The sequence below is a fragment of the Neodothiora populina genome (assembly GCF_041146345.1).
Source record: "Neodothiora populina strain CPC 39397 chromosome Unknown canker_contig_6, whole genome shotgun sequence".
Taxonomy (NCBI): Eukaryota; Fungi; Ascomycota; class Dothideomycetes; order Dothideales; family Dothioraceae; genus Neodothiora; species Neodothiora populina.
This window is the reverse complement of record NW_027191414.1, coordinates 887,117-910,580: the sequence shown is the minus strand read 5'-3', so window position 1 is coordinate 910,580 and position 23,464 is coordinate 887,117. Positions and strand designations below refer to the sequence as shown.

The window sequence follows — 23,464 nt, the reverse complement described above, 5'->3', positions numbered from 1 at the left end:
ACATCCTGAGTCTGTTGCTCTTCGCCACATTTGGACGACGAGGACAAACAAGTCCGAGTACAGGACAGAAAAGTGCTCTACTTGCATCTCTTCTCCACAATGGACGAGCCGTGTTCCTCGTATTCCTTCTTCGATATCCACATCTGTAGCACTCACATTAGCCATGTCCTGATCTATACATTTTTGTTTGCGTGTTTAAAGCTCACCTGGTGGAACGTGCCCAGACTGGCCAGGATACTGCCACCCAGCCAAGCGCCGTATTTCCTATCCGTCGAGATGTTGCTGGCGTGCACTCTGACTCGTGGGTTCGGGAACATCTGCGACAGCTCGGAGTGCAGTCTGTCGGCGAGCTTCTCGATCTGACTGCCGCCACCCGTCAGCACGATGTTGCTCAGCAGCGTCGGGCGGATCTCCATGTCGACGGCGTTGAGACTGGCGTTGACCAGCTGCGCCAACGTCTGCTTCTGGTCTGGGACTGGGTGCTCGGCGTCCGTGAGCGCGGATTTGGCGTCGAAGAGGCCTTCTGCCACTTTGAAGCGTTCGATGCCGAAGACTTGGTTCCAGCCGTCGGGCATCTCGAAGGGGCGCGGCGGCAGGGCTTTGGCCGCTTCAACGTTGGGTTGGTTGCCCATTGAGTCTGTCGTCTCGAGCTTTCCGGGGCCTTGCCATACTTGCACCATGGACTCCTTAAACGAGGTGAAGACGCGTTCTTCTTCGTTTAGGCGGAACGAGTCGGTCGGTGGAGTGTCGAACTTTGCAAACACGGCGTTTGAGGGCTGGCCTGCGTCGACGGGTTGCTTCGATTTGATCATGTAGTGCGGTACCAGTGGCACGGTCGGTGTCATTTGCGAGAACTGTAATCGTAGCTGCTGCGAGATGAAGTTGCCTGCTAGATGTGACTTTTGAATGCCTGGTGTTCGCTGTCAGTCTCAGCTTATGCCTTTGGGATCGTTCTCCTGGTTTACCCTTCTTTAGCACAAATCCGTCGGAAATGGGCGTGACTGAGACCATGTTTGCGCCAATGTCGACGACCAGCGCATTGGGCTTGCCCGATGCGAACCTGTTGTTCCGCGTTAGCTGCATCTATCGCTCCACCCTTGACCGTCCCCACCTACGCAGCCAGCATGCCAGTCTTGCCCATCCAGAAGGCAGGTACGCCCCAGTCCTCTATCGCAATCTCCATTGCCTTTGCGCGTGCCTTGGCGGGGTTCCACGCCGGTTCGGTCATGAGCAATGGGTGCTCGGCCATGGGCTTCTCTACTTCCTCTGTGCCGTCCATGGCGACATCACCGTCGCCATCACCCTCTGCACCGCCGTCTTCCTTCGGATCGTTGTTCAGACCGTTCTTGCTCGGCGAGCTTTGTCGCACACCGGTCAGACGCGATGTGATGCTGTACTCGAAGAGCTTAGATGCTACGTCCCAGTCCTCGACAATGCTTTCTGAATTAAACGGGTTTCGAATGTCCATTCCGGCATTCGGGTTGTGTATCGCATTATCCCCGAAGAGGTACTGTGGTGAGTCGGGTGCCTGGGACACTCCATAGAATGAAGGGACGACTGATTTCGGCGCGTCTTCACCTGCAAAGCCTGCGCGGACGGAATATGAACCGGGATCGAGTACAAGCGCGTTAATTTCGTCTGTTACCCTCGTTAATTGACAACTCTGTGCTGGTCACATTCGATGTTCATGTCGTACCACCACCGTACTCATTGGCCGCAGGGGCCGTGTACGAGTTCATTGTGTCGTAGGTTTCTCTCAGAGTTACAATCACCGGAGAAGACTTTTACGCGACCACGATGCCGCAATTGTTGTTTGATTATAAGACCAGGGTTTGTCGATATCGCGTGTTTATGAATGTGGATATATTGATAGAGGGAAGAAAGGACGTGCCTCTCGCTCGCCCGCATGAACGTGAAGCTCTGATCTGAACTTCCCCAAATTCGCGCCAAGCCGAGGGCCTTCCCTTTCGTGTTTGACGCGTTTGTGCGCTACCTTACCCCCTTCAAATTATGGTAACTGTAAATGTAAGGTAATGGTAAGCCACATCTCCTCGACCATTTCTACTGCATCATATTACATTTCTTGCTCTGCTACACTTGTAGATTCATTTGAATCCGTTCCTTCGCCTGGGTTTGACATGTCTCGGTAGCAAACATGACATTCTTCGAGACAGTCCGGAGTATCTACTCCCTGGACACACTTGATGCGCGTTTGACCACCTCTTCCAACACTCCGTCACGGACGTCAGAGGCGAGCATTGAAGGAACCAAATCACCTGCACAACAAGCATTGCAGAATGGTAAAAACACTACTGCATCGAATGCTCAGCCGTCGAAATGGAACACCAAAGAATTTTATTTCTACTATCTTTGCTTTCTCACTATTCCATTCGTAATGGCCAAATCAGTATATGATGTTTCCAAGGGTACATTTGTGCTGTGTCATGTCTGCCATCAACTTTTACTAAGATCTGTCAGAGTCACATCCAAACTACCCCAAGTACTCTCACTTGCTGTCTGATGGTTGGATACCCGGCCGCAAAGTCGTTAGTAGTGCACCTCTGTAGATCTCCCATTCCTTGTCTGATCAAAGCAGGACAACTCGGATGGCCAATACTCAAGCGTCCGTGACAATATGCCGTATATGCTCTTGCTCACGGTACTGCACCCCGTGTTGCGTCGGGCTTACAACAAGTTCTGGAGAATTGACTCCTACACACGGGTACCATCAGGTCGATCTCGGAATACCGGCTTGACCATGGGCTTGAGCCCTTCTGCCGCAGCAGATGCTCGACTGGAACACCGTGTCTCATTTGACGTTGGCTTCGCTGCTGTCTATCTGGTGGCACTGTACGGCGTTTCTGCGCTGAAGGTGTATGCCATCGTGTATCTAAACTACAAAATTGCCACAAAGCTGCCAAGGTCCTACGTCCCAGCTGCCACCTGGATATTCAACATGAGCATATTGTTCACGAACAAGCTGTACAATGGCTATCCACTGGCAAACATTGCAATGTCTGTGGCTCCCGGTTCCTCACTCGTGCAGCTCGCGGAATCGATAGACAGCTTTAAGGGCCTCGTAGGACGATGGGAGATTCTCTTCAACATTTCCGTATTGAGACTGATCAGTTTCAATCTTGACTACTATTGGAGCTTGAAACAGACTGGATCTGATTCGATCGAGGTAAGGAAATTCACGCCTATTCATGCTCAACACAGGCTAGCTAACTTGCATAAGAAGAAACAACTTGATCCTGCCAACTTGTCCGAGAGAGATCGCGTGACAATCTCCGCAAAACCTGCTGACTACACGTTTCGCAAGTACCTGGCGTACACTTTGTATTCCCCACTGTACCTCGCCGGACCCATTCTCACTTTCAACGACTACATCTCGCAGTCACGCTGTTCCCTGGCTTCTGTTGACCTCAAGCGCACATTGCTCTATGGCGTTCGCTTCCTCGTATGTCTTTTGACAATGGAGGTCATGCAACACTACTTGTATGCAGTGGCGATTAGCAACTCGAACCCAGACTGGCGGCAATATAGCCCCATGCAATTAAGCATGCTGGGCTACTTCTACCTTCATCACATCTGGCTGAAGCTATTGATACCCTGGCGGCTATTCCGCCTGTGGAGTCTACTAGACGGCATCGACCCCCCAGAAAACATGATCAGGTGCATGAGCGACAACTACTCGGCTCTAGCCTTCTGGAGAGCCTGGCACCGCAGCTTCAACCGCTGGCTGATCCGCTACGTCTACGTGCCCATCGGTGGCAGCGGCCAGAGCCAAGTCCGCGTAATCGCGAATCTCCTCGTAGTCTTCACCTTCGTCGCCCTGTGGCACGACATCTCAGGCCAACTCCTGGTCTGGAGCTGGCTCATTGTGTTTTTCGTCCTGCCGGAAGTCATGTGCACTCTAGCGTTTCCTGCCAAAAAATGGAAGGACAGACCTGAGGCCTATCGTATGCTGTGTGGCGTCGGCGCAGTGGGCAATATCATGATGATGATGGTCGCCAACCTGATTGGATTCGCGATCGGTACTGAAGGGACGAAGAACTTGGTCAGGGGCATCGTGGGAAGCTGGGGCGGAGGATTTTTCGTTCTCGCCGCTTGCGCCACGCTGTTCGTGGGCGTGCAGGTCATGTTCGAGGTGCGCGAGAGTGAGAAGAGGAAGGGGATCAACCTCAAGTGCTAGGAGATGAATGTATGCGACATCACTCTAAGGACGGATGCGATTGAAACTATCCGTTACGTACATCAGAAAAAAGCAATCTTTCTGTATCTTCGCACGCTGAAATAGCCAAACAAAGAACAGAGAACTGCTTCGTGACACTATGCCGCGACCTTCTCCATGCCAGCAGCAATTTCCGCCGCTCGGCTACGTTAGAGCTAACGGGGGGTAAATATAGTAGTACAACAACCAGGCAATCAACACATATTTTGTTCTTTGCAAAAGGAACGAAGTATATCCTTCCTTCTCCTTTTCCTCCGCCTGTGCTTTCTTCACATTCAAAAGCGAAAGCACACACGAATCAAGTGACTCAACCAATCAACCATCCAGTTCAAGCCTTCGTCGAGCTCGATTCCATTCTGTGGAGTAGAACAGCGACAACATTGGACTGGTCAAGTGAAGCGAGATCAGAGAGGCGGAAAGGTGCATAGCAAAACCAAGGGCGGGACTTCGTCGACATCGGGCAGGGCGACCCCTTGAGACTACCGCTATCGCACTGCACCGGTCGGTCCTATACTATTCTTCGCTGTGCTGCACATATTGGCGAATGGATTCTTTCGCCTACGTGACGAGTCTAGGCCTCTTGGCAGAAGAGTTGTTGTTTCGGATCCTTGTCGAGGTGGGATGGAGGTTCGCTCAAGTCTTGCTTCCGGAGCGATAGCGGCGGAGTCGCTGGCTTTTATAGCAGTGTGTGAGGGTCGTTGACGGGTGTTTTTTGCTTGCCTGAGTGGTTGGTGAGTGTACGAGAGCGTTGTGGATCGTTTCGGTGTTTGGACTAGTCGGGAATGCGTGGGAGACTTGGACATCGAGTCCGTTGCTCGCCTCTACGGTCCACTCGTGAGCAGATGATCGAGATGGACATCGAGACGGACATCTAGTGATGGTAGAATGCGATTGTGAACGGTGAAGTCATCTACTGCTGCTATCATTGCCTCTGAGACACAATGCTGGTCTCAGGCACTGGCAGCAGCGATTGGGACAATCTGCCAATGGTCTTCCAACAGATCCGTCAGATCGACCATATCGTTGCACTGAGTGAGTTTCATGCGCTCCTTGCGGGTGGAGAAGCCAGCCATCATTTCGCTGAGATGGTGGATTACCAGTTCTGATATGCTCGTTAGCTTTTTGAGGGCGGAAGGTGGAAGTGAAAAGAGAAAGAGGGAAGACGAACCTATCCTCAACCCACTCGCGCTCGCGTAGTCCATGAATGTCGCAACGGCTTCTCTGGGTGTCCGCTCGTGTCCTGCAAACAACGTCGGATTGACCAGCAGTCCACGCGCGGCCATGACGCCATCGGCACCAGTCCTGCGCGTAATTTCATGCGCGTCCGCAAGAGAGTATACATCGCCATTGGCCAGCATGGGCAGCTTAGTCGAGTCCCTCACTACTTTGATAGCATCATAATCAGGCGGAGTAGACGAGCGCTGATTGCGCGTGCGGCCATGCACAGTAATGAAATCCACACCCGCCTCCTCGACGCAAGCCACGAACCTCTTCGTCTCCTCCACGTCCTTGTGCACTCGGATCTTGACGCTGACGGTCTTGCCTGTGCCGCTGAGGCGGCGTTTGGCCTCCTTGACCATTGCGGCGACTTTCTCCCGTGAGGCCATAAGTGAGCAGCCCAGCCCTTCCTTGGACGCCCACGACTGTGGGCAGCCGCAGTTGAGGTCGACCCCGTTCACCCATGGGCTGATCATCTCTGCTGCTCGACCGAACTCTGTCGGGTCGTTGGAGGCGAATTGCGCTATCACGACTCCTTCGGATGGGGAGGTGCTGAAGTCTGATGCTCGTGCGACGGGATGACGGATGAACCTGGAGTTTTCGTGACATGTGAGTATTGAAGGGTAGCATCAGGGCGTAAGAATCGTGCACAATCTTGTGTTGGGTAAAGTCATCGGGGGGCCCGAGAGGAAAAGTATAAGAAAACAGAAAAAAACATACTCGTGAGCAAGTATCATGGGCGTATACGTGATATCGACGCCGTAATCTCTTACTAGCAGTCTGAAAGGCAGTTTGCTATATCTGACCATGGGCGCCGCCACTGACACAAATATGTAAGAAATAGTCGGAGATGACAGAAAAAGGGAAACCGAACAGAAAAAGGTCAAAGGGAAGTTTTACCATACAAAGGCCTCTTCTCGGAATTGGCTACATCGAACAGACTTAATGGGCTACATCCAGACTCGTTAGTTGAAAGGGATTCAACGCAGGTCTTTAAATATCGATTTGCTTCATATTCCCACTTGCAGTATGCAGTGGCGGTAGTGATTGTCGAAGATGCAATCCTTACTTTATTCGCCTTATGGCATGTGCTTCCTCGATGGCCATATTGAATACGTTTTGCGTGTCAGCCAACTCTTCGCGAGGAGGTCGTTTGTAATTACAATCTTGCTTTTATTTGGGATACAAATGTTATAACTACTTTTTTTTTAGTACTGTATAAGGTATAGGCACAAGACAAAGCACATAAAGCTTATGTCAGCCATTTCGTCTTGGCATTTCTACCATAATGTGACAGATCAAGACCAAGACACACCTAAAAGAGTATGAAAGTCCCCTGTTTCCTCTTGATATGTTACATTACCACAGACAGTGTACAGCGGATATATAAAGTTTTTTTTTTTGCAGAAGCGTCATGGAAGTGGGTTGTCGTGTTCAGTCATGTTCCATAAACGCCTGCACTGTGTACGGGGACAAATGCGCCTAACCCATGTCCGCCCAATCCCAGACGCCGTCGCTTGATGCAGATTCCGTCCCAGTTGAAGCTACCGCAGCCTTCATCAAATCAATCACTCCTCCACCTCTCCCTCTTCGCTTCCATCGTCGCCCGCATATCCGTTGTTGTTGTTCGTGTCTGCCGGCCGCGGCTGGGATGTGGAAGCGGGCGGGGCGCTCGTGGATGGCGAATTGAGAGACTCGGCTGGAGGAGAGATGCGTCGTCTCTTAGATTCCGACGAGAGAGTTGTGCCAGGGCGGTCCTCCCCATTCTGGGAATCGAACGGACGCTTGCTCTCTTGACTGCTGACGCTGTTCCTCCCACTGCGCTCGTAATCCAAGAGAGGTGCGGCTGGACTGGTTATAGTCTGCGCCGATTTTAGTCTCGTCCTCTCCCAGGGTAGCTCTTGGCCGTCTATCTGGCCATGACCCGGTAATGGCGTGCATAGACCTACGTAGATACTCTGACCGCCATCAGGACCGGTCTTGGCTGCGGAGTTTTCGTAATTGGCAACCATGAAATTACATGCTTTGAGCATGTCCTTTAGTCGTACGTGTTGCACCTCCCACCAAGGAAGGCCACGAGTGTCCGGAAAAGCAATGTTGGCGTTGCGGGCGGCACAGTATAGCGCAGCCGCGGCAATGGTTCGACTTGGACAGAGCAGGCACAGCTGTGTCTGGTTGCTGTCTGTAACAAAAGCCCAGGCGGCGTTCCTCAGCTGCTTGTTGTGATGGACGCCGTAGAACTTGAGCATGTCATAGAGTTGTTTGTGCGGGGCCTCGATGGTGAGATCGAAGCAAAGGACTTCTAACAGGACGTCTTCGTTCGCAAGGATGGTGTCGCGCCATTTCCAGTAGTCTCTCGATTGCTCGTCGACGACCAAATTTGGATTTTTCTGGGCTACGCGACAGCATGCGATGACGATGTCCTTCATTTTACGACAAGACTCCTCGACCTTAGTGGCCAAGAACAGGGCGGTTGCGCCAAGGGTCTACCAGGGCGAGGTGAGCGAGTCTTTCAGGGAAGAAGCAGCGGGTCGAGACAGATACATACATAATGGTGAAGAGCTTTGACACCAGCACGGTCGACAAGACTGACGCGCATGAGGAATCGATTGAAGAAGATGGCGGCAGTAGAGAGGGTCAACTCAGGTAGTTTAAGCATGATGCCAACCTGGCGGATGAAGTTGATGCCTTTGCTGCGGACTTCCTTCTCCTTCTCGGGAGGCATTCCATCCTGTATTGACGGGGTATGCGCCAGCTCCTCTTCCGTGAACAACCATTGACCGTCGGCTTCTGCAAGTACGTTGGTTGGCGACTTCGGTCGTTGTCGTGCGGCCGGTTGGGTAGGCGGTAGATGTGCGACTGAAGAAGGTGGCGGCATGTTGAGGGAGGACTTTCCCGTGTAGTGGGTTTAGCAGTCTTTTCCAATGTCGACAGGCAACAGTCTAGAGTCTAGACTGCGCGCATTCAGATATACTCAAGCGCACGCGGTAGGTCAAAGGAACGCAGGCGACGGTCATTCACTTCGCGCGATGCACTCAATGACGATCATGAAGATGCCGACGACGATGAGGTGATTGATGATAAAAGAGACGCCGTTGTTCAATCAGTAGCTCAGCATGATCAGACAAATCTATTCCGATGTCGAACGCGAAAAGAATGGTCGGACTGTTACTCGATGAGAAAGAGTGGAAAGGTGAAGATCTTCTTGTCTTGTGTCCCACTCTCAGTGAATATTATCGACAATGACGAATTGCCAGGGAAAGTCGGAGGAGGCTCTCTGAGTTACCTTAAGATTGATGAGATGCTGCCGCCGCTGCTGCTGTTGCTCGCTTGTGATGCGACTTAATACTACTACTGTACTACTGCTGTACTAGTAACTTTAGGCACTGCGGGCAAAAGCATGTGAGACAGAGGTGCAGAAACGAGCAAATCAGACAAACTGTGCTCCGTCTTTTCGTGTGGAGGCAATGGAAGAGAAATCCAGACCCTTGCCTTGTTATTATCCTTAACCCTGTTCGGAAGTGGAAGCAGAAGCAGAAGCAGAAGCAGAAGCAGAGAAGCGGCGGGCGGACCCTCGCTCAGGCGGCGGCGGCGGCGGGGCTGACAATAATAATCGGCTCGGTTTGACACTCGTCTAGGTCCATATACTGCTAGTACTACCTTACCCTGTGACCATACTTTTTCCCGTCTTCTTCAACATCACACGTTCACTCACCATCTCACTCACTTTCGCCATCTTCTAAACACCGTCGCCAATATGCCTTCCGGACAAGGAGGTGAGTAGAGCGCAACAACACATGCTCTATCGATAAATCGCAACAAATCATGTCACAAATATATGCTGACACTCTCGCTCGCTCGCCCAAAGCTGGTACCAACCCCATCCACAACAAGAAGCCCAAGAAGAAGGTGACCGAGGAGGACGATGAGGACAAGGCTTTCAAGCTGAAGCAGGCTGCCGGTAAGCTTGATGAATACATATCAGCCCGGACTTTTTCCACGGCACTGGCTGACTTGTTCTTTTTCTTTTTTTTTTTTTGCAGACAAGAAGGCTCGCGAAGAAATGGCCAAGAAGGCTGGTGGCAAGGGCCCGCTCAACACTGGAGGCCAGGGCATTAAGAAGAGCGGCAAGAAATAGAAGCCTCGCTCGCTTCCATCACCACCATGACATCGATGCTCGGCAGAGCAGTCTAGACACACGAACTGGTCGTAGCATGGCCTCGTCCACCCACGACCACCCGCATGGAGTAGGATCGGCGTTTGGATGCTCGTTACATACCCTCAAATTTTACGAGCAATGATTATTCCGTCAAAAACTGTTATTTTTTGGTCAAGTAAAAACCGTGCTGCACACTGTGCAGTATCCCGGCAATTCCAGACTCCCCATTATTCCCTTGCCCGTCGCCTTTCCGAACACCTTGCTGCATCTCGCAAGAAGACAAGAAAAACATGCCAAAGAATGACCTCGCCAGCTATCGGCCTACCTGTCTTACACAATAAGATGCAAAGCATCCACCCGTTGATCATCCTGTGATCTGACACTATTCTGTCACTCTTCGCAGCCAAAGTGCGCTGTCTTCTCCCTTCTCTCTCTGGGCTCTACCTCTGGCTCGTGAAAGTGCCGTTCCGAGCTCGTGTTTCTCACGTTGTACCTCGTCCAACGTCTGCCTGACTCCTTCCAGTTTCTTCCGGTTCTCCCTTCTCATCTTCTCCGTGACTTCGAGAGGACTCGCTTTTTCCAATTTCTCGAGCTCAAGAATGATTCTGTGTATGTTGATCTGTCTGATTTCCAGGTCGTCATATTTTGCCTGCAAGGCATCCAGACGTGACAACTCCTGAGACAGGGTAGGCGGCATCGGCAAGGCCTTGTCCGTGGCAGATACTGGCGAAGAGGCCTGAGGTTCTCGATCGCGCAGACTGTACATGGATGCCTTGGACGGTAGAGGTCTGCGTCGCGTCATGATCGGTGTCGGGGGCCCTTCCGACTGCGGCGATGCACTGCATGATGATCCCTCTTGCTGGTAGGTCGAGTCTGTATTCACAGTAGTCCAGCTGAATCGGCTCACTGCTTCCTCCTCGGGATACTGTGGCTTTTCTGGATACATTCGAAAAGTACTCCTTTGGTCTTCGGAATCCGTGTCCGATTCCGCGTAAGTGGACCAGCTAAAATGACTCCTGCGTTCCTGGGATTCCTGGGTTTCTTGAGGCTCCTGGGCCGCGTTGCCTTCAAGAGTTCTATCAGAGTCTGCACTATCTGTTGATTTCCGGCATTCGAATTGCTCAAAATGAGGCGCAGGAATCTCTACGTCGAGGACAGATTTGAAAGTATCACTGCTTTTCTCGATTGGGGGTGTCTCGATTGGCCGAGCCTCGTCTGCTCTTTCTGTAACTGGGGTTCGTGTCGGCAATGACACGCTCCTATCCCTTTCTACAAGCGTTGGTGTCTTGGGTTTCGTGATGTTGAGTGGCGCAGTGGGCGCTATTGTATTGACAGAAGTCGAGGATCCTGGCATCACTGGAATATGTGCTCCGTACTTCAAGTGCTCTACTACACCAAAGCGGCTCAGTGTCTCGGTACTTGACGCATAGCTGCGCGGTCCAGCCTGCGACATGTCTTTCGTCGATTTCACAGCGGTGTACAAGCTAGGTGTCTTAGACTCTTGCTTTTCTGAAGCTGCCCGAGCTCGAGAATTGCTCGGTCCCTTCCACTTCATATCAGGAAAAGCCACTTTCCCAAACTTGGCTGCTCTCTCGGCGAGGGTTGACTTCTTTGGCTTCTCAGGACCACCCACGATAGACACCTGGACGCCGAATTGCTGTCCGCAGGCCGATGTTCCGAACGTGTCTTGATACACGTCAGGCTTTGGTTGTGCCTTCTCGGGCTGGACAGGAGTCGTTTTCAGTGTCGAGCACGCCCGTCGCAGTATTGGGATGGCGTTCTCGATAGGACAATTGGACGTCTTTTTTTCCTCTACGGATTGGTTCTCCTTGGAACGAGATCGAGAGGTAGGGCGGATGTTTTCCTTTTGGCCACCCTCGGACTCACTGATACTCACATCATAAGTGGAGCTTGCTGCCGAACGGTGACCGGCACTGCCGCATTTTGCATAGAAGGGAACATTCAGACGGCCACTGTAGCCAGAGTCGCCTGACTCATGCGATGACACTGAAACCAACGTAGGGACCGATGAGTCTTGGCTATACGTGGAATCTTTGGACCGTGTCGAAGGTCGACTACCACTAATTAGGTAAGTTCTGACTACATTGATGTTATAGCACTTACGAATAGAGATCAGGCAGTGCAGTGTAGACTGAAGAGTTGTTTAGTGAATTGTAGCCCATCGTGCGGTATTAGAGTCTATAGAGTCGAGGGTCAGCAATGTAGGCTCCTATTAGTCCAGACTTCCTATTTGGTATTAGGCATGGTGGCGAGAAAAGGATGTTGGCTTCAGTGTGATCATATCAATCAGTGTGTTCAGTGGACATGTGATTTCAGCAAACACGCAAGCATGGTCGGTCAGGTGTTCACGCGATCGAGTATGGACAACCCACAGTGTAGCAGTAACGTTGGACAAAGAAACAGTGGCTTCGCCACCACAGCTGCCACGGTGTTTGTTGATCGAGCGTGGGAAACCGGAGAGCAGACTTACGGTGGAACTCTAGCGTGACTGCTGAGCTATGAGGTTGGAGATCTGCTCACATGCAGACGTAATAATAGCACAAAGGAATCGTCAAATTGCGCTGGTCGATTCACGTTTACTCTATAGGGGAAAGGTGCATGCAGCAATGAAGACCAAGCTTCCAAAGTGCATGGCGGCGAGATTAAGGTAGTTGTACGTGGGTCAATGTCAATGGGGCGGTCGAAGGGGAGAGGTTTTACAGGACTGAGAGTCCACATTTGCCCCCCGAACTCTTGAATGAAGAGAGGTCTCCAGAGGCTCAAGTGGGCAGCAAGCGCGCGCGTCTGCCCAGGGCATGCAATGGTGATGCCCTGACGACACGCGCCTTTCTCTGAACCGGAAGGAGCAAGGGATTTTTGCATTCTGTGATTGCCAGTGTGGACTATTGTCCGAGCGTCGAGAAGCTATGCGGAGCGAAAACCACCTCTCGCGATACTGACACGACTACCTTAGCATGTCCAATCGATCTTTGTGGATCAATCTGCACTTCAAGATGATCTCAGACACGAATTGCACGCAGGTTGTGGAGGATTTTCTCGAGGCACGGAGACGTGAGAGGAAAGAGAAACGGCTGGACCCCTACCTGTCAAGGTCTGAAGCAATTAGCGCGGTTTCATGTTGGCTGTTTACATGTGTAAGTCGGAAGCTTGGTGCTCGTAACTAAATGCAGTACTGTGCTTGGTTCGCCAGGTCCAGGATAGATCCTCCATGGACAGGCAGTGGTATGAACTCTGTAGGGGCGGGACCTCAGATGCGAGAGCCGAACCGAGAGTGCATTGATCTATGTACTGTATCGTATGATGAGGAAATAATGACACGACGACATGGCAAGGTGGGCCAAGATGGTGTCGAGAAGTAATGAAGGATGGCCGAGCAAATGAGCGATGATGCGCGAAGTTTTCGCGAGCTGCTTTCGCGAGATTATACAGGAAGGAGATCCAATGGTGTAAGGGAAAAGTACCGCATACAGCACACACAAGGGCAAAACGAGCACTGCTGTCCAAGGCACTATATACTATTTGAAATACCTACCTTACGCAGACAGATCATCGCATGGCATGACCGTCAGAAGAGCCGACGAGATTACGAATGCAGAAGTATATACACGGTTTGCGTCAGTGCATTGTATCACGACGAGTATGGTGCAACCATGTGTCAAACACCCCAACGAGCAGTGAACGAGTGGAGTGTGTAATCGGCGCGCGGAACTTGATAATTAGTTAAAGATGACCACTCAGTTGCAGAACCGAGGTCAGCCGGCTTATGCCCCACGAAATGGCGGAATGGGCTCACTTACGCAACACATATTTAGAACAAAGGCACATATTAATAAACATCTGTCTCTATACGTCCAGTGAACACCTAACAGGAAGCAGCTCGAATTCTCTGCACATCAGCTAGCTCTAGCCGCTATCTGTTGTCACAGGATTACAAACATAGCAAAAGCCTTGGTCTCTGAACCCGACACATAGGAACAGCAAAGTTAACTTCATATAACCACAACCATGGAGGAAAGTAAGTCGATAGTTTCACCCAAGAACCTCACAGACGCAAACATGACCGACTGACACAGCCCTCCCACTCGCAGCCACTACTCCCGTGCCGCCTACCCAAGCGTATGGACTTCCTCGCCCAGACCAGCGACACATGGCTGGGGCAATTTCGCGACCACTTTACTGACCTCTTCCCCCCAGTGCTTCCGTAGCCACACCGATCAACCTCATATTACTCGCTCTCTTCGTAGTCCTCGCATACTTCCGCCTCAAGCCTAAGACAGCACCCTCGCTACCGGCTCCCCCTGCGCCGACCGTCTTCAGAGTATTCACTCCGCCGACCTTGTTTCCATTCAATGGCAAGAATGACGCGCCCGTCTATCTCGCCGTCCGCGGCCGTGTCTTTGACGTGTCACCTGGACGCAACTTCTATGGTCCTGGTGGACCCTACGAGAACTTCGCCGGCCGAGACGCGACCAGGGGTTTAGCCTGCGGAAGTTTCGATGAAGACATGCTCACCAAGGATCTTGAGGGCCCGCTCGATACTCTTTCGGATTTGGGTCCGGAAGAGATGGAGGCCTTGAGGGGATGGGAGGAACGCTTTAATGAGAAGTATCTTGTTGTCGGTAAGCTAGTGCCTGTGGGCAGCGAGGTGGCCAAAGAAGCCGCCTAGACAGGTGAGAATCGGACAGGAATGAGTACGCAACAGGGTCATTGAATCCTTGTCTTACGAGGATCTTGTGATACTCGATTGCAACACCTGCATGACAGCTTCGAAGGATATTATCACATGAATATTCGCTATAGGCAGGTAGAGTCGCATGCGTTCATTGGAAATGATACTCTTCGTTACGTCGTCGCACGGAATCCGCAGCATGTCTATCCTCGATGCACTTTGCATTCCTCGCGCATGGTCGATGAGCTCATTGCTGAGATCCCTCACGGACTCCATTGACACAAAATAACTTCTATCATAAGAGCCTACAAGTGTGAGACGTCCATAGTGACTGTCAAAATGGTTCAGGGGATTGGCCCTTTGATGGCCTGCCGGATGCGACAGTTTCACTGCAACACCTACTGTTGAGACAAAGAAACACGCTGGCTGCAAACGGACCACGAGTAGGTGATATATCAAGCCAATTGCCATGTCTCTCTCCTGTCCTCAATCATAGTGTACATCCAGCATTGATCCCTCGCCCACTTTCCATTGTCGCGTCAAGGAGCAAATATTCGGTCCTCGGAACCAAGGTCAAAGAAGAAATGCATATTTTATACTTCGTCACTGTTTGCGCGTCGACATGTGCACTCGGCGCTCACGCCTTCGATCTGTCTGGGATCTCAGGACTAGAGCCCGTACCTAAACCTCCAGGGAACAAGTATCTGTCCGAGGGCGAGTCGGAGTACTTGGCTGTGGAGACAAATCCGGGCATCGTGGCGCGCTCCGACGAAGTTGATTCTGCTATTTCGGATACTTTCCATCGCAGCTATGAGCCAACGCATGTTCCCGATCAGGATCTACCGATTCTGGCCAGGAGAATGCATGATTATTTCCATGAGAAACATGCTGGCTATCACATTCATGAGAACAATGATCCTAGTCGACAGTTGTATGAGAAAAGAGCAGCAGATGGAGGAGAAGCTGCTTACGACAGCGTCCTCGATGCCAAATCTCCGAGTGACGCATACTTTTCCGAAGTGGCAGAAGAGCTAGACGAGATCTCCCCGGACTACATTGGAGAAGACCCAATCACGAACGAAAGCCCATACCGCATGTTGACCGTCAGGGACTTGGCTGATGGTTCCGGGTACGACCTGGATTCTGACGAACCGCTAGAGGTCGTAGCTCGGGATCTAGGGCACGATGAAGTGAATGAGAAGAAGGAATCCGAGGCCGAGTCGGGTGGTCAACAAGGATACCGCATGCTCGCGGAACGAGACTTTGTCAACGAAACCCGGACACGACGCTACCGATACGGAATCTTCAGAGCAGACAGGAAGAGAGGCTCGAACGGCACATCACCCTCATGCCCCAGTTGAGCATGCTTCTGCCACAAAGGCGCAGGCGTGGCCTGAGCATACTCATCCAACAGCACCGCCGACTGCGATGTCAACACATGAGCATGCAGTCTAACAGCCTTTAAACGCGTGTACTGCTGAGGAAAAGCGTCCAGAGGCAGGAAGAACTTCGAAGACAGGGATATACAGGATCTTAGTCTGCTAAACGTCATTCTCGCCATGGTTTGACATGATAAAGGAGGTTGCAAAGAATTGGAGGTATCGGGCCATGATACGCAGACTTTGCAGCTGAAATGTGACAAACTTCAGTGCATGGATCCATTTCTCCCGCCTTTTTGTATTGTGTGGCGCAATCTATGCTAGTCATACAATCGTTCATTGTTCATTGTTCATTGTTCATTGTTCATTGCTCATTGTTCATTGTTCAATAATTGGTAAGGTGAAGTAAGGTAGGCGAGCATCCAGGTGGACGAGAGCGGGTAATCGACAGGACGTGTTCTTGGCAGAATCGGGAGCATACTTGTACTTGTACCTTAGTCCCTTCCGGGGCGGCGGAGACGAACATAATTATTCGAGGTCCTCTCTATACAGTACAGCCAAAGATCCAACTCCACCCAAGAACACAACAATGTCCGCCTCGCTAAGACCCTCGATAATCCCTCAGTGCTCTTCGTGCGCCAGACGCTTCACCAAGCTCGGGCTTTCAGAATGGCGACCGACCAGCCAGCAACAGATCCGCGGCAAGAAAAAGATGGTCAACACGGGCAGTACGGTGACGGTGCGACTGCTGAAGGATGTCGACAGTTTCGGACGCAAGGGTAAGTAACGCCATTCTTACAGTCCATTGACTCAATCATCGAGACAGAAAGAGGGAAGAGAGAAAGAAACAGAGGGCTGACAATCAACATGAACACAGGCTCCTACGTGCCCATCTCGGTGGGACAGATGCGCAACGCCTGGTTCCCGCAACGAGTGGCCGAATACGTGACCGACTCGCAGCTGAAAGAGCTCAAGGCGAAGAACATCTCCGCCGAGCGAGACTTTGACTTTGGCGCCGCAAAGGTCGCGGCAGCGAAGGCCAGCAGCAGTGCCGCCGCCGATGCCAACGCTCAGGTTTCGGCGCAGCTGAGGGCCTCCAGAGCGGCTGCTAGGACCATTGAGACGAACCGAGTCACCGTGGGTTTTTCTCTTTCGTTCTTTCTTTCTTTCTTTCTTTCTTTCTTTCTTTCTTTCTTTCTTTCTTTCTTTCTTTCTTTCTTTCTTTCTTTTCTTTCTTTCTGCTCAGACCGAGACTGACCTGCCCCTGCCGCAGCCCACACGCTCGACCGAACTCATCACCATCCTCGTGCCCTCGAGACTAGACTTCTACCGCCAGCCAATTGAAGCCGCGCCTGCACCCAGCACACCCGCAACACCCCAATCCCAGACCTCCGACCAACAACAACAACCCACAAAACGAAGCAACAGCTACACCAACCGCTCCATCTCAAGCGCAGCAGCAGACCTGCTCGCCGCGCGCCAACAAGCCGCCTCGGCACCAGCGCCTTCCAAACCCAACTCCTCTTCCTCAACGGCAACAGGCGCCCCAATCTACGGCTCCGTCTCCACATCCGACATCGCCAACACGATAAAATCCACCCTGGCGCAAAACGACGAAGCATCCAAGATAACATTCAGCGACGACGAGGTGCGCTTTGTGCATCACAGCAGCACCACCGCTGCTGCTGCTGGCTCGAACAACAACAATCCTGCTGCAGGAGGAGGTGCAGGTGCAGGCGCAGATGAGACGGAGGTCAACAAGGTCAAGCATTTGGGAGAGTACGAGGTTGAGATCAGGATCAAGGGCGCTGGCGACGTGCCTGCTGTCAGGAAGCATGTGCGCGTGCTGCCTTTAGAGAAGCAGGATGCTTAGGGGGTTGACTCTTGAGGAAATCAGCCAGGTTGGTTGGCCTACAGAGTGAGGCATATGTGAGGTGTATTTGTATTCAGAGGGCCATTTGTCCATGTCCTGGTCGAATGGGGAGAAAGAGGTGCCATGTTCATGGACACAGATGTATATGTAGCGCCATGGGCATAGACATGAGAAGGAAATCCAATTGTATACTACTTGATCAAAATAGCTGGCATTGTGATCTTCCACGTCGCTCTCATATATCCGCACGTCACTTGCTACGCTTATTCATGCTCACACATGGAAGACTCACTCTCTGCACGCACACAGATACACACAAAGCACAACTTGATTCACATTAACGTTGCTATTTCCTTTCGTCACATATCACCCCTCTTGTTGTTATATCGGGTCCTCGTAATGATACAACAGCATGTGTGTGACGTTTTGAACCTCCCCCCCCCGAAAATAAAAAAAATGACCACTTGACCCAAAGTTTTCGTAGCTTTTTGTTGTTGTTTTTGCGCACGATTGGGTCTGACCACCACCACGTGCCCTTATGCTCTGCGACAAACCCGTCTCCCAAAAATGAAGAGAGAAAAGAAGAAAAGATAGAAAGCTCGTACCCACACGATTCACAACCACAAAAGTTTACCTCGCGATCAATCGGCGTTTCGTTTTTTGCTAGGTTCTGCAGGTGTTGTGCATCGTTTTTGTCGTGGATCTTTGAAACACACGAGTAAGTCTTGCACTCGAGGGGAGGGAATCGACAAGAACGCAGAAAATGTAAGGAATCATAAGAGAGGAGCATAATCACCAGTAGGGTCTACGCTCATAATCACCGCCATAACCTCTGTCACGTCTGGGAGGAGGACTGGCGGGACGGCCATAGGGCTCCCGGGGCTCACGGGGCTCGCGTCCATGGCCGTTGGCGTACGGGTCTGCGTCGTAGCCAGCTCCGCTACCGCCGCCACCACGGCGAGGTGCAGGTGGGGCACCGTAGGCATCATCGGTGGGGTAAGGGCGGCGGGGAGGAGGGTAGTCATCCAGAGGGGGGCCACGAGCGCGGGGAGGTGGAGAGCGGCCATAACCATCGCCACGACGGTCGTAGTAATCGCGAGGAGGTGGGGGCGATCTTCTTCTGTAGTGGTCATCGCGTCTAGGGCTGTAACCACGAGGGGGACCGCGACGATCGTAGTAGTCATCCATGGGTGGGGGACCGTATCCACCGCGACGGCCTGGAGGAGAACGGGATCTGTAGCGGTCGCGTGGAGGAGGCATGCGTGGGATCTCGGATTGGGGCTATCTCGATGTTAGCGTAGTGCAAGACAATCACTACAAAAGTGGGGGAACACCAACATCGGAAACACATCCAACAGTTGCGCCCTTGAACTCGGAACCATCGAGCTTCTCGACAGCGGCTGCTAGATCAGCCTCGGTTTCGTACTCGACAAAACTATGCATAGGTTAGTAAATCAGGGCGCGTTGCGATGTCCAGGATGATTGACTTGCCCTTTGCCGGTGCCGGAGCCATCGCGCTCACGGCCGACTTCAGAGTAGACAACATCAAGTCCGGGTTGACGAGCGAAGTCCTTGAGGTCCTATAATTGGCACATGTAAGTCCGGATCCGGGAGTTTTCAAGAGCATCGCCAGAGGGAAAAGCAGGCAACAGCGTGACATGGAACGGGCAGACAGGCAGCGGCAGCAGCAGTGGATAAAGAGAGGAACAGCCGTGATGACCGAACGAAAGTCCATGGCAACGCGCAAGGAAACGGCACATCAAGTCCTAGAGAAAGGGAGGGAAAGTATCCAGAGGAAGCGCGAAGGAGTCAAGCTAACCTGCCAGCTGGTCTCGAAGGGAAGGCCAGTGATTGTCATGCGGTGTACGGTGCGACGAGGACGAGGAGGGGCACGAGGCTCGTGGCCGCCGAAGTCGCGAGGACGGTTGGACCCGCGGGCGAATTGGACGACAAGACGCTCGCCCATGAAGTCGGAGCCGTCTAGTGAGGAAGGTCAGTGGTTTGATGTATGGAGGAGCGCGTTGTTTAGGATGAGGTTTTCATGATTTTTGGGCACATACGGAAAGCTGCGAAGATGGTGTTAGTCGTGCGATGGCGACAGAAGATGCTGCTGCAGACATACCTGGGACAACGTCGCGGGCGTCCATGGCATCCTTGTACTCGACGAAACCAAAGCCGTTCATGAGCTTGATCTCGGTGATCTCACCGGTTCCATGGCTGGCAAAGTGGTTCTCAACGTCGGCCTTGGTGGCTATCACAGGAATCCTATTAGCGGGCTGCCACTCCAGAACTAGTCCATGCAGCGCAATTCGAAGAGAGCGAGCGGCCTCTGTCCTTTTGTGTCGGATGGATCCAGGAAGAAAAACAGAGATGGCAGACAGCTTTCAGAGACGGGCGCAATGGAAGTCCTTCAGTCCTGGTACAGGGATGATTGTTTGCATACCGTTGCGAGGGAGGTTGCCCAGATAGAGCCTGGTCGAGGAGACGTCGCCCATGTTTGTGGCCAAAGACGCGCAGGACCGGAGGGAAGGAGGATAGAGACTGGGCAAGACTCGATTCCGTAGAGATGGCGACAAAAAAGGAAAATGCCGCTCCGGAGATGTACAAGAAGAGAATTTCTGGATGAAATCTCTTGACTGCAGATGTGGTTGATGATGAAATTGCGATGAAGCAAGGTACAAGTAAGGGTAGAGAACAAGATGTGTGTGATGGATTGCGGAGACGATGCGCTTTTGGAACGACGATTGGGAAAGCGGCCAGCCGGATGCAGCGACCGGCAGGGCAAGATACCTTAAGTCTACCTAGGTAATCACAGTTGCTGTACCTACAGGTCTGTACGTCGCAATGGAATATGCCGTAGGGAAAGCTGCCTAGCTGAAGTGAAAGCTCGACTCGACTCGTAGCGGGGTAAAGGGTGTGATTTCAATAGTAAAAGTAGTGCTGTAATATACTGTACACTGTCGCTCTGTCTGCATGCTCTGTCTGCATGCTCTGTCTGCATTGTAGACTTTGCATGTGCACTGCGAACGCACTGTGAGTCTGGTTATACAGCAACAGTAACAAAGTCACTGTCTAGTCTTGGCATCTTCCAATGTCCAACTCCAAGGGTGGGGGCTCCGAGGATCCGACTCTATGACCAATGAAATCATGAGTATACAGGTGTTGTCAGCCGAGTGCCTCGGCGACATTTTTGAAAGCACAAGCTGTCTATCGATTTATCGAGACCAGTTCCGCCTTTACTGACTCATTGATCACCTTTGATGAGTGCTGCTCAGCAGGGACGCTGAACGCTGAACTCGTCGATTGAACTCTCAAGCATCGAGTCTCTTGGGTGTATATATGTGATACATATACACATCTCCGGGACGTCATGGACTTTTGTTGAAAACATACTTTTTTCTCATACCCGATCCGTCATTTATATACCTTATACACACCTCCCCAAGTGTAGATCAAGCGCTGTGCTGTGCTGTGCTGTGCTGTGCTGTGCTGTGCTGTTGCTGTGCGCCACCAGCCGCCCATTAAACATCTGCTATACCGATAGCTGACAAGACATGTCGACCAAGCAGCTCTACAATGCCGCCTTACGGCGAGCCATCGTCCAGGATGTTCGCGTGACAAAACAGCTTCCGCGTCCCATTTCCGCCTTCACATGTCTGCGCAACAGGTCCATTCACACTTATCGTCCTGCTGCATTCCGCGCTGGACAACGGAGACCATTTACCGCATCAGCCAGACGGAGACTCGCCACTGCCGATGACACTTTCAATCCTGCCGACATCGAGCGCGAGAGCGACCAGGTCGACGTGTGCATCGTCGGTGGCGGCCCAGCTGGACTGAGTGCTGCGATTCGCCTCAAGCAACTCGCCAACGAAGCGGGCAACGAGGATTTCCGCGTGCTTTTGCTAGAGAAAGCCGGCGAATTGGGCGACCACATCGTTTCTGGAAATGTTATTGAACCCTCGGCTCTGCGCGAGCTACTGCCTGATTGGAACGATGAGAGCAACCCGAACCGCTTCGAGCACATCACTCCTGCCACCAAGGACAAAATGCGTTTCCTGACCTCCAAATACTCTCTCCCGATCCCCACCCCTCCACAGATGAACAACCACGGCAACTACATCATATCGCTGAATCAATTCACCAAGTGGCTTGGTGAAAGAGCAGAGGAGATTGGTGTTGAGATCTATCCTGGCTTTGCTGCCTCAGAAGTCCTCTACAATGCCGATGGCTCAGTCAAGGGAGTCGCCACCAACGACCTCGGTATCTCTCGAAGTGGGAAGCCCAAGGACTCCTTCGAGAGGGGTATGGAGTTCCATGCTCGCGTCACACTGCTCGCCGAGGGTTGTCACGGAAGCTTGACTAAGCAAGTCATCAAGAAATTCGACCTGCGAAGGGACAGCCAGCCTCAGACGTACGGTCTCGGGATCAAGGAGGTCTGGGAAATCGACCCAGCCAAGTTCCAGAAAGGGCTGGTTGTGCACTCCATGGGCTATCCGCTGCCCACCGACACATACGGAGGCGGCTGGATGTATCATTTCGGCGACAACATGGTCAGTATCGGTCTCGTTGTTGGTTTGGACTATCCGAACCCCTGGCTGGCCCCATATGGGGAGTTCCAGAAGATGAAGCAGCATCCCATGTACAAGGAATACTTGGAGGGTGGAAAGTGCATCTCCTATGGTGCTCGTACCCTGAACGAGGGTGGCTTCCAGTCGATCCCTAAATGCGCATTCCCCGGTGGTGCCCTCATCGGCGACACCGCTGGCTTCCTGAACGTGCCCAAGATCAAGGGAACCCACACAGCAATGCGATCAGGCATGCTGGCCGCCGAGGCCGCCTACACCGCCCTCGACGGAGCCAAGGACGACGACAGCTCCGTCTTCCTCTACGACTACGAGGACAAGCTTCGCGAATCCAGCATCTGGACAGAGCTGAAAGAAGTGCGCAACATGCGCCCGTCCTTCCACAACCCTCTCGGCCTTTGGGGCGGCATCATGTACTCGGGCCTCGAGGCATACGTCTTCAAGGGCAAAGTGCCATGGACAATCAAGCACAGCGGCACCGACCATGGCGCCACCAAGCTAGCCTCAGAGTGCAAGAAAATCGAATACCCCAAGCCCGACGGCAAGATCAGCTTCGACATTTTGACCAGCGTCAGCCGCACAGGCACCAACCACGAGGAGGACCAGCCGTGCCATCTCGTCGTCGAGGACTGGGACAAGCACGCCGCCATGGAGTGGCCCAAGTACAAGGGCGTGGAGAACAGGTTCTGTCCCGCCGGCGTCTACGAGTATGTCGAGGATGAGACCAAGGACATCGGCGTGCGGTTCCAGATCAACTCGCAAAAGTGTGTATCCTTTCTCTTTCTTCCCCCTCCCTCTCTTCCAGAATACACATGCATTGAAATGCACCAAACTCGCAATACTAACAGTCAAAATAGCTGCGTCCACTGCAAGACCTGCGACATCAAGGTTCCGGATCAAGACATCACGTGGACCACGCCCCAGGGAGGAGAAGGCCCCAAATATGTCATGACTTGAGGGCCCGACCATGATGTGGCTCTGTCTTCCTGTCTCGCGCGCGCGTGGTTTCATTCTTCTTTTGATATGTACATATAGCAACAGCAATACCAACAGTGTTATTATCATGCTCGTCGTCGTCGGTTCTGTAACTGTAGAATAACGAAATTCACAAAGAAGAGAAAATACAAGAATCGTATGCACCTCTATTGGTCTTGATCTGCAGTGATTTCGTAGGATCTGGTAGGGTATGCATAAAAATTAGGTCGAAAGTGACGAGTAAACAGGACCAGCCTGCTTTCATGAACTTTCAAAGGTTCGACCTAGAGACAAAGGATAAAACATAACCAAAAAAAAATCCCATCAAGCATGAAATCCCATAAACATAA

The 23,464-nt window shown here is 52.1% G+C and overlaps 10 protein-coding genes across 11 annotated transcripts; 5 read left to right on the top strand and 5 right to left on the bottom strand.

The window, feature by feature from the left end:
- Positions 1–77: 77 nt before the first annotated feature.
- On the bottom strand, positions 78–1,739 carry AAFC00_005924 (uncharacterized protein; the record flags this gene model as incomplete). Its single annotated transcript, XM_069345788.1, has 5 exons — positions 78–143; positions 207–910; positions 966–1,060; positions 1,116–1,638; positions 1,697–1,739. 5 exons carry the CDS (start codon positions 1,737–1,739, stop codon positions 78–80), a joined length of 1,431 nt encoding a protein of 476 aa, XP_069197992.1.
- Positions 1,740–2,155: 416 nt separating this feature from the next.
- Positions 2,156–4,195, top strand: AAFC00_005923 (uncharacterized protein; the record flags this gene model as incomplete). Of its 2 annotated transcripts, none has more annotated exons than XM_069348285.1 (4): positions 2,156–2,426; positions 2,479–2,546; positions 2,597–3,184; positions 3,242–4,195. In XM_069348285.1, 4 exons carry the CDS (start codon positions 2,156–2,158, stop codon positions 4,193–4,195), a joined length of 1,881 nt encoding a protein of 626 aa, XP_069197990.1. The 2 variants fall into 2 exon arrangements, with proteins under 2 accessions (XP_069197990.1, XP_069197991.1); XM_069345786.1 differs by having other exon boundaries at positions 3,239–4,195.
- A 989-nt stretch (positions 4,196–5,184) lies between these two features.
- AAFC00_005922 (uncharacterized protein) lies at positions 5,185–6,559 on the bottom strand (the record flags this gene model as incomplete). The annotated part of the gene is made up of 5 exons (XM_069345785.1): positions 5,185–5,336; positions 5,403–6,043; positions 6,173–6,272; positions 6,353–6,402; positions 6,522–6,559. 5 exons carry the CDS (start codon positions 6,557–6,559, stop codon positions 5,185–5,187), a joined length of 981 nt encoding a protein of 326 aa, XP_069197989.1.
- Positions 6,560–7,020: 461 nt separating this feature from the next.
- Positions 7,021–8,330, bottom strand: AAFC00_005921 (uncharacterized protein; the record flags this gene model as incomplete). Its single annotated transcript, XM_069345784.1, has 3 exons — positions 7,021–7,314; positions 7,402–7,938; positions 8,001–8,330. 3 exons carry the CDS (start codon positions 8,328–8,330, stop codon positions 7,021–7,023), a joined length of 1,161 nt encoding a protein of 386 aa, XP_069197988.1.
- An 879-nt stretch (positions 8,331–9,209) lies between these two features.
- AAFC00_005920 (uncharacterized protein) lies at positions 9,210–9,590 on the top strand (the record flags this gene model as incomplete). Its single annotated transcript, XM_069345783.1, has 3 exons — positions 9,210–9,228; positions 9,321–9,413; positions 9,496–9,590. The coding sequence occupies 3 exons, from the start codon at positions 9,210–9,212 to the stop codon at positions 9,588–9,590; spliced, it is 207 nt and encodes a 68-aa protein (XP_069197987.1).
- A 403-nt stretch (positions 9,591–9,993) lies between these two features.
- AAFC00_005919 (uncharacterized protein) lies at positions 9,994–11,794 on the bottom strand (the record flags this gene model as incomplete). The annotated part of the gene is made up of 2 exons (XM_069345782.1): positions 9,994–11,686; positions 11,736–11,794. The coding sequence occupies 2 exons, from the start codon at positions 11,792–11,794 to the stop codon at positions 9,994–9,996; spliced, it is 1,752 nt and encodes a 583-aa protein (XP_069197986.1).
- Positions 11,795–13,637: 1,843 nt separating this feature from the next.
- AAFC00_005918 (uncharacterized protein) lies at positions 13,638–14,298 on the top strand (the record flags this gene model as incomplete). Its single annotated transcript, XM_069345781.1, has 3 exons — positions 13,638–13,647; positions 13,721–13,748; positions 13,827–14,298. The coding sequence occupies 3 exons, from the start codon at positions 13,638–13,640 to the stop codon at positions 14,296–14,298; spliced, it is 510 nt and encodes a 169-aa protein (XP_069197985.1).
- Positions 14,299–16,269: 1,971 nt separating this feature from the next.
- AAFC00_005917 (uncharacterized protein) lies at positions 16,270–17,553 on the top strand (the record flags this gene model as incomplete). Its single annotated transcript, XM_069345780.1, has 3 exons — positions 16,270–16,459; positions 16,558–16,817; positions 16,954–17,553. The coding sequence occupies 3 exons, from the start codon at positions 16,270–16,272 to the stop codon at positions 17,551–17,553; spliced, it is 1,050 nt and encodes a 349-aa protein (XP_069197984.1).
- A 792-nt stretch (positions 17,554–18,345) lies between these two features.
- AAFC00_005916 (uncharacterized protein) lies at positions 18,346–20,048 on the bottom strand (the record flags this gene model as incomplete). The annotated part of the gene is made up of 6 exons (XM_069345779.1): positions 18,346–18,834; positions 18,892–18,988; positions 19,045–19,133; positions 19,373–19,533; positions 19,676–19,804; positions 19,997–20,048. The coding sequence occupies 6 exons, from the start codon at positions 20,046–20,048 to the stop codon at positions 18,346–18,348; spliced, it is 1,017 nt and encodes a 338-aa protein (XP_069197983.1).
- Positions 20,049–21,107: 1,059 nt separating this feature from the next.
- Positions 21,108–23,096, top strand: AAFC00_005915 (uncharacterized protein; the record flags this gene model as incomplete). The annotated part of the gene is made up of 2 exons (XM_069345778.1): positions 21,108–22,903; positions 22,997–23,096. The coding sequence occupies 2 exons, from the start codon at positions 21,108–21,110 to the stop codon at positions 23,094–23,096; spliced, it is 1,896 nt and encodes a 631-aa protein (XP_069197982.1).
- Between the last annotated feature and the right edge of the window lie 368 nt (positions 23,097–23,464).